This window comes from Cydia strobilella, chromosome 4 (genome assembly GCF_947568885.1).
Source record: "Cydia strobilella chromosome 4, ilCydStro3.1, whole genome shotgun sequence".
In the NCBI taxonomy this organism is placed as follows: domain Eukaryota; kingdom Metazoa; phylum Arthropoda; class Insecta; order Lepidoptera; family Tortricidae; genus Cydia; species Cydia strobilella.
The window spans coordinates 7,910,144-7,919,371 of NC_086044.1; the positions used below are offsets into that span (position 1 = coordinate 7,910,144).

The 9,228-nt window shown below is 38.7% G+C and overlaps 1 protein-coding gene across 2 annotated transcripts; it reads right to left on the minus strand.

Moving 5' to 3' along the window:
- Positions 1-1,467: 1,467 nt before the first annotated feature.
- Positions 1,468-6,616, minus strand: LOC134740554 (uncharacterized). 2 transcript variants are annotated; one of them, XM_063673070.1, is made up of 4 exons: positions 6,361-6,616; positions 5,942-6,133; positions 3,401-3,612; positions 1,468-2,710 (listed from the first exon to the last, which is right to left on the minus strand). In XM_063673070.1, exons 1-4 carry the CDS (start codon positions 6,540-6,542, stop codon positions 1,524-1,526), a joined length of 1,773 nt encoding a protein of 590 aa, XP_063529140.1. In that variant the 5' UTR covers positions 6,543-6,616; the 3' UTR covers positions 1,468-1,523. The 2 variants fall into 2 exon arrangements, with proteins under 2 accessions (XP_063529140.1, XP_063529141.1); XM_063673071.1 differs by lacking the exon at positions 5,942-6,133.
- Between the last annotated feature and the right edge of the window lie 2,612 nt (positions 6,617-9,228).

Genomic DNA, 9,228 nt, shown 5'->3' on the forward strand with positions numbered 1-9,228 from the left:
TAATATAATAGAGACCTATTATTTAAAATAATTAATTTGTGACAGAACTTTTGAATGCGAATGGTAGAAATAGGAAAAGTATTCCAGGGTGGCAGATATTTTTGGTGCGTTGTTTCATCCGCAACTATTGATGCTGTGCTGACTGTACCTATAGGTGAGCCGCATCACCACATCACTATTTTTTATACTACGTACTATTAACTTCAATAAGGTATCACCTCATAAACCGATATAATTTGATTCTATCAGGTTTTTTTTGATATAAGAGTTATATGAATTAAGATAAAACGTCTTCCTGAGACAAAAACGGAATGTTTTTATTAACCATTTGGTCGAGTTGTTCCTCGTCATGTTCAGAGAACGAATTCAAGGTCGACGTTTAATTCAAACAATCGTAATATAAATCGGGCATAAATTATTGATTTAAAAGAAGGTTTATTTTCAGTATGCGTTCTAGGTAGGTGCTTTGAAACGGATGTGGCCGGCTGGCGCTTCCCGAGTGGGCTTTAATTTCCTGTAGGCCACGGTAGGCCACGCAATAAGAAGGTATAAAGGGAAATGCTTGGAACACAAATTTTGACTTCGTAACTTTGTTTGGACTAGTTAGAAGGTGAACGTCCCCGGCCGTAGCCCTTAAGCTGGGGGGAGAGAGGGTTTAAAGGTCCCATTTTTCGGTTTTTCACATATCTTGGAAACTTTGCGTCTAGCGACAAAACTAAACAAACAAAACTAAAGTTGATTAAATTTGCTACAAGTTTAATTTTGTCAAATTTTTCGATATCTTCATCAGTGAAGCTACTTGGCCATGTTTGGTATCGTTTTCATATAAAACGAGAGTGCCAAATTTATTTATAGTATCACATTGACACCATTCCGAAGTCCCTCACCCTCAAAAGATGATTTTGGTTATAAAAACTATCCTATATCCTGTACCGAGACTCAAACTTCAACGAAATCAGTTCAGCGGTTTAAGCGTGAGGCGAGTCTAAAAAAAGTATTTTTTTTTAATTTGTGTTGTTGATACCATACATTAATTCAGCACCCCCGATTTATACGAAAACGATACCAAACAAGGCCTAGCAGCTTCACTTAAATTATGTAGATATCAAGATAAAATTGAGAGCACTAAATAAACTTTCAATAGTCGTTATTTCAAAAACTATACAAGATATCGAGAAACGTGAATAAAACTTGTAACAAATTTAAACACCTCTCATTTTGTATAAGTGGCCATGTAGCTAAGACGCATAGTTTCAGAGATAAGCATAATTCAAACCCCTCCTCTCTCCCTCGGCTCAAGGGCCACGGCCGGGGACTTTTGATATGTTCATCTAACTAGTCCAAACAAAGTTACGAAGTCAAAAATTGTGTTGCAAGCATTTCCCTCTATAACTTTTTCTGAGCATTCATTTCCTGGCCTATGGTGGGATTGAGAGGAGTTGAATTTCTCGCGGATGTCGAACATCCGAACATGTCAGTGAACTCATGTAGCGGTGTTAATTACTTAATCTGTGTTAAACGTATTAAGGTTCAACGTTACTCTTATTTTTTACATACACAACAGTTTCTCTAGGTTTCAGTAATACAAAATACACGAGAAAACACATGAAGCTGAGAAGCATGCTACCGAATATTGTCTTTACTATAAAGTCACGCCACCAATCATTTAATTTATTGTTTATGCTGGCCCACAACCCCGTGAATACCACAATTTCTATAGTACACACTATGATCCAAAACACGTGCCAAACCCGCACGTGACGGAAGCGAATTTTAAACTCCATTAAACAAAATAAATAAATAAATGCTAGAAATATGTAAAACCCCCTTCTTACTGTACTAGCTTGAGGGACTATTAAAAGAAGTAAAATTATTTGGTAGTGCGAAAAAAGAACTATGATCGCAGCAAAAGGAAAAAAGTTTATAAAAGCTGCTATAGAGAGCAATCGGGAAATAAAGAACATGTGCCAGCCTAGGAAATGGACTAGTGAAGCCGACGCGTCTTGAGGTTCGAGACCCCGCATGATGAGAGGGCCGGGAACATGGTGTGGGACGTCAGGCTCGTCTTTAATCTCCTCAACGTGTCTCCGCCGAGGAGGCGCTGACAACCAAGTTGGTATAGATTCCGCATTCTCTACTAACTTATCGGCCCACATCGAGAGAGTGCCTGGTCTAGGAGCAGGCATAGCCGGTGGCGGAGGTACGTACACTTCTTGTATAGTGTACTGTGTGTCTCGCCGACGAGGTGCGACTTTGTCAATTATAGATATCGGCCTCACATACTCATCCTCGCTATTTAATGAAGAAGTTCTACGCGATACTTGGCTCGCAGGTATATGTTCGGAACTTGAATCGGTACAACATCCCTCATCATCGAAAAACGGTTCAGTAATATTAGAGTGCGGTGAAAACTGAATCATATCGCTCGTAGCCTTACTTCTACTGTGGTTCGACCTTTGTGATATAACAGACGTTCGGTGAAGTGGCGATAATGTTTCGTAAATATTTTCCTCTTCCCTTTCTTGTTTCTGTTCTTCAACTTTGTTAACTAATTCGGTTTTTTCATTTGCAGAGTTTTCCAGCTCTTCGGAATAAGTCTTCCACGGATAGTGACGACCACAAAGTTTTTCGCGTTCAAATCTTCTATATACAGTGGCTGTGCTAGCCATCCGGAATGAAGACATCACTACACTCACCCATACTAAGGAGACTGAAAAAGAAAAAGAAATTGTAGTCGGTTAATATAGAGATAATAAAGATACGCTACTTATTAAGAGTCCCACTAAGCTAGGCGCCCCCATACAATCGAAGTTACGCACATTTTAAAATTACATGAAACTTGGCGTGAATATTAGGGTTGCCTATGCCTAATGTTGTTTTTCTATACACATATAGTATTTTTGACAAAATATTGAAAAAATATAGTATTTACTGGGAAATGTGAAAAAAAAAATAGGGCCGACTTGAGGCGAATTAAAAATCCAAGTCGCATACGATGCGATATTGGTGACATTTGTATACCCCATTCTTGAGTTATGAAAATATAGTATTTTTCGTATTATATTGTTTTTGTATAATATATAGTACAAGTGACTAAAATATAGTACGATACTATATATTATAGTATGGGTGGCAACCCTAGTGAATATCTACGTAGGTAACATATTAGCGGCGGGTTCGTATGACTCTTGAGATAAAGATAAGCTATAACATTATGGTCGGAGAATATAGGATAGGATCTTTCTCAAAATGTAAGTGATAAACATTTATATACCTAAGAGGTACGAAAAGAAGTACTTTTATCATGCTATGTGCTATATATGGCACTCTCAATTGTACCCTGAATACAGACGTGTGAACAAGCACATTACTAATGCAAAAGAAAAATATCAAATCTTACATTTTTCGAATTTAGGATCAGAATTACGGTTCATCAAGTCCGAAACGTTTACAATGATATGTGGAGCTGAATGAATAAATGCCTGAAGGAACAAATAAAGCTCCATTGGAGAAGGGGCCTTGGCTATTTGTATGGCGTTTCGGGTACGTTCGTCGTCGTCGTCTCGAGCTGCACAAACTGCTTCCACCCACCAGAACACTTGGTGGCAGTATCTAAAATGCAAAAATATGTTTGTTATGCGTTATGCGGGTACTATTATCTATTATACATATACAGTATGGTAAAATTAATGGTCCTTGGGGGAAAGTGCCTTAAAACCTTAAGTTAGCTCATTTTACTTAAAGGAAACATTCTTTAATTTTTTTAAATAAACAAAACTGCATTCAGATTTTGTTTCTGTTATAATATCGTAAATATAAATATCGTTTTTTCTGTTATAATATCGTAAAAAAATGAGTGATTCCAGTGATGAAGATGATCTAACGCCTGTGGATGTTGCACTTTCCTCGCTATAGTGAGGGGAAAAGTTTTGTGTTACACACGGGTGCAAATGTATTTTACTTCTCGTGCGTTGAAACACTCGTACGCTCAGGATTCTATTTTAGAACCACTCGCTTCGCTCGTGGTTCAACTATAGAATCCTTTCGCTTGCTCGTGTTTCAATTCCACACTCGCGGGTAAAATACAACTTTGCACCCTTGTATAACAAATAACTATTTTAATGATAATGTTACAGACACCTTCTAAGTAATTTATTAAAACAATGACATACTTACTTAAATTACTATGACATACATACTTACCTAAATTTATAACAAAACAGTTTTATAATATGAATATTGTACAATAATTTATTTATTATAATACATTTATTTATGATCTCATGTGTAATTAGAATAATTGTTTTGTGACCTGATATTTTCTTTTGATAAATTAATAATTTGCTACATACAATACAATAAATATAATAATAATATGTTATGAGTAAGCTATTGATATGCTGTGCCCTAAAGGGGCCCACTGACTATCAGTCCGCCGGACAATATCGGCCTGTCAGTTAGAACAAAAATTTGACAGTTCCGAACAACTGTCAGGCCGATATCGTCCGGCGGACTGATAGTCAGTGGGCCCCTTTACAGGGTCCATGTGAGACATTGTATATTATAATTTACATGTATACTGTACCATGGTTGCAATAAAGAATTATGAATTATCTTTGTCTTACACTAGTACTAGCACCCAAAAGAAAAGGATGCGTATGGTTTTTTTTTGTTATTATTTACTGACAATTTTGTTTGACCAACTATATTTTGTACGACAGACGAGTGTAAGACCTATAGTAGAATAAAATAGTGTTTATTTTTTTGGAATTTTTAGTTGGTCCAATCCCGGGTGAGGCAAGCGAATTTAAAAAAAATCTTTTAATGCAGTTTTGTTTCTTTTTAAAGATTAAAGAATGTTTCCTTTAAGTAAAATAACTTAAGGTTTTAAGGCATTTTCCGTCCCATAATTTTTTTCCACACTGTATATAGGTATTGACTAAAGAATATAATACTTTAATACTCATATCACTGGAGGTATTGACTTAAATACGAGTAGGTAAAATGTAAACTACCTGTTAAGCCTAGTTCGGACTACGTTAGTAATTTAGTCGAGTGGCGAGTATTTCGTGTCCGAATACGAAAAATTTTGTCGAGTAGATTAGTCAGCGAATTAGTCGAGTGGATCCATTTTATTCTATTTTTTCTGGCGAGTGAGCCTCCCCCCACAACTCTTACTAATCTACTCGACTAAATTTTTTGTGTTCAGACACGTTCAGTAATTAAAATATACTCGCTACTCGACTTAAGTCTGCAGTGCAAACGATTTTTGGTCAGTTGGTCGACTTTAGTAACCGAAATATGTACTCGCTACTCGACTAAATTACTAACGTAGTCCGAACTAGGCTTTAATCATAAATTAAACGCATAGGTACAGTCGACCTCAAAGACATGTTTACACTGGGTCTTTATTGTTTCCCATAAAGTTTTAAGTCATAATGTATTGATTGTCCGCATTTTCGTTAGTCATAATTTTGGTTTTTCCCAGAAACGCGTAACTTTTCAGGGTTACCATAAAACAAACCTTACCTAACCTATTTATAGGATAACCTTACGAAAACCCTAAAAAGTTAACGGGTTCAGAATTATGACTGAAAGTCATAATGTAATGATTGTCAGATTATCATTAAGGGCTTATTACACTTTGCTAAATTTAGCGACTAACAAGAGGGACGCCGCTATACGCTATACGTCATATACGTGAGAAACGATAGGATGTATCTCTTATCGCGTCTTACGTATAGCGGCGTCCCTCTTGTTAGTCGCTAAATTTAGCAAAGTGTAATAAGCCCTTAATGATAACCTGACAATCATTACATTATGACTTTCAATAATTATGTCAAACAAATTGATCCGGTTTACACTTTTGCACCTTACCCCTTTGTAATGAGGTGAAGAAATCTTTGAAGTCGACTGTACTTAAGTAGGTACTATTCGTCACCTGCCAATTGCAGCAATCGGAAATAACAAAAAGTTTCCAATCTGCATCAATATCCATTTTAAATCGTTTTTCTCTAACTCAATAGAAATAGCTGAGTCATCAGTCTGTAGTCCTGGAGGTGGTGACGCTAATGTAAACACCAAGCTTAACAGGGCAGGTAACACCATTAAAATAATCAGGAAAATCCCGATGCTGAAAAAAAATCATGTTAAATCTCGGCTCCAGTTCAATTCGTAATACAAGCTTTGATTTTTTTTTTATAAATACATAGTATCAACCGGGTGCTGAGGAGTAGCATTTTACTTCGTCTTATTGCCAAATTCGGCTCTCATATATGTATTGTTTTTCTATTTTCTATAGGTAGGTAATAATGAGCTCTAAGAGATGACTAAGTGAATTGTTTTTTTTTGTTTACTCACCCACGATCGTTGCTCAGGAAATGTTCACAAACTAAAGCAATATCGAAGCAAATCAGTGTGAGGTACACGACAAGACCTGCACAAGAAGGCAAGACTCGATGCAAGAGAAGTGATGTCCATGTCGGCAACTCCCAACCCAAGAATTCACCCGATACCTCGCTGTCCAACTTGCATGTTACCATTGTGACGCATTACCAATTATAAGATATAAAACACTGTCCATCGTTTGTCTCCAACTTTACATCTCACATTTAAAGATCGTATTTAAGACCAAATCAACTTCCGTCACGGCGTTTTAGTGTGCTAACTAAACTATGTTCTGTTTCAAGGCGAAAAAGCAGAAAAGTAAACCTGTGAAACATTCAACACACCCATTGATAACAACGATAAGATAAAAGGCAAATAGATTACTGAAATTTAGGACTCATTCGAAAATCTTTACAGTACGTTTTACTATAGGTATGAAAATGAATCTTTTTAGAGTTAGGCCCACTTCCACCATCCCACTAACCCGGGGTTAAGCGGTTAAACCGTGAACCCAGTGTGAAGTCGTACTGGTAACCATGGTAACTCCAGGTTTAACCAGTTAACCCCGGGGCAGTGGAACGGTGCAAGTGGCGCTTAGACCAAGCAAAGTTGGCAGCGATTTTGATAGCCCAGACGGTGAAAGTGTTATTTTAAACGTCAAACTTCTATGAGATTATGACGTTTAAATAACACTTGCACCGTCTGAGCTATCAAAATCGCTGCCAACTTTGCTTGGTCTAACTACCTATACAATAAGTACTTAAAGTAGGTAATGCAATTGTTCAATTTTCTTCTTGATTCCAGTCACTAGACCTGGAGACAACCGTGGGCAACCAACATGACCAACATCGACGACGCAACATAATCTTGTACGCATAGTTACTTATTAATAATCTAAATGCCTGCATGCGCTATGTGCTCAGCACGTCTAGCACGTTTTGGCTTGATGCGCGCGACTTCGTATGTCAAACCGAACTTGTGTATTTATTATATATTGAGAATGAGAATGAGAAGAGAAATTTATTGATAACATTATTAAATAATTTTACACGTCACACAGCATACACATCATTATCACAATAATACATAATTATTAATATATATCTCCTTCAATATCACGGGCCTATAAATCCTGGTCTTTTGATAGGCTTGCGTGGGGATATAGATCCAACACGTAGAGGCCCCTTGGAGAGCTTTAATGTCATGTAGAACGCCTGCTGGAACCCGTTCACAGGCGCAACAATAGACACCCATGAACCGGTCGCAGCAGGCATTGGGACTATTGCAGAAAAAGTGAACAGTATACCGGTCTATGGATTGAAGTTTGGGTGGACAATGAGACTGGGCTATTGTAAAGAACTCCGGACACCTGCCATAACAATGTTAAAACACGTTATCGAGGCAGGTGGTGACTTGCCGCTGACTAGATGGGCCCCTCAAACTGCCGTCGTGAAGACGACCAGGAGCAACACCGGTGTGAGCGGCTCAGGGGTGTCGAGAGGTGTGCGCCGCTTTCTACCCAGTGACTGATGTTAACAGCCACTGTGCCAACTCGCGTCTTATGCATCTTTCACTTCCACCCCTAGAGCATATAGCTCTTACGACTCCCCTCTGGACGGCCAATGAAGGCAAGCCAGAGCTGAGAGTCCTGCGGGTCCCCTTGGGGTCCACTCCGACCGACGAAGGCACGTCGGAGACGGAGACCCCGACCGACTCTCTGGAGCACTCGGGTCCGTAGGGTCGTCACTCCCCAACAGCTCGCCACAAGCTGCCCTGCGGGCTAAATAATAATAATAAATATATATTATTATTAAGCCCTGTAGTAGCCCATACCTTCTCAAGGATGAAACACCGTTGTGCGGTAGAAAGACATCGCAATATCTAAGCTTCGTGGGTCCATAATATACCGCTGCGTCACTTTCATTTGGCATATTGAGGAAAGAAATGCAAATAGCGCAACCCGAAACAAACCATGAAGTGATATAGGGATTTCAAAATTGAGGATAAACGTGTAAAGCTTAACGCAGATGGCGCTGAAATCGCTAAAAATATGTAGTAGTAGTAAGTAAGTAGTAAATCACTATTGTACAAAACAAAAATTATTAACATGAAATTCATAAATTTATTCTTATTCTTATATAAATTTAGGTACAAAGGCGAATATGTCTAGAATGTCTAGATTAATCTCTTTGGTTCCATCACAGTTGGAACTATGGATGGTATACACTCCATAGTTGGAACCAAAGAGTATATAACCACTACGTTTGTTGGAACCATTGTAATCTCACATGTGTAGCCCGCTCCAGACTACGCGGCGCGAAGCCGCGACCACACTCGCGTTCGCGCAGCCGATTTCGCTGATTAGCGAACTAGACTCCACACACGCGTTCGCGGCTTCGCGCCGCGATTCGCGCACGAGTGTGGAGGGCCCTTGTGGGTTTTAAAACTTAGGCCTCATTCGCACGAGCGCTTTTTCAACGCGCATTAAAAAAGCGCTTGATTCCGTTCGCACGCTAAATTCGATTTAACGACCAACGTTTAGTCGAAATTCCAACGACGCTTAATAAAAAGCGCGCCATGCGCCTTCGTGTGAATAATAGCAAATAGTTATTTGTTTTACACGGGGGCAAAGTTGTTGTTTAACCTCTCGTGCTAATATTGATACCCGAGCAAGCGAAAGATTCCAAAATTGAAAGAGTTGCTAGTGGTCGCGCGTTGAAAAAGCGCTCGTGCTACTGAGGCCTTATTGTTTCACGTGCCTATAGTGATTTCAGTGATTTGTTATTGAGCCGGAACAGTCCTTATCCCTACTCACGTTAATGTGACACTGACATTAGTTAA

Coding starts and splice junctions, on each gene's coding strand:
- LOC134740554 (XM_063673070.1), bottom strand. CDS start 6,542: ATGGTAACATGCAAGTTGGACAGCGAGGTATCGGGTGAATTCTTGGGT. Junction 6,134..6,360: donor TTCCTGAGCAACGATCGTGG/GTGAGTAAACAA, acceptor ATTTTTTTTCAG/CATCGGGATTTTCCTGATTA. Junction 3,613..5,941: donor CCGATTGCTGCAATTGGCAG/GTGACGAATAGT, acceptor TTTGCATTTTAG/ATACTGCCACCAAGTGTTCT.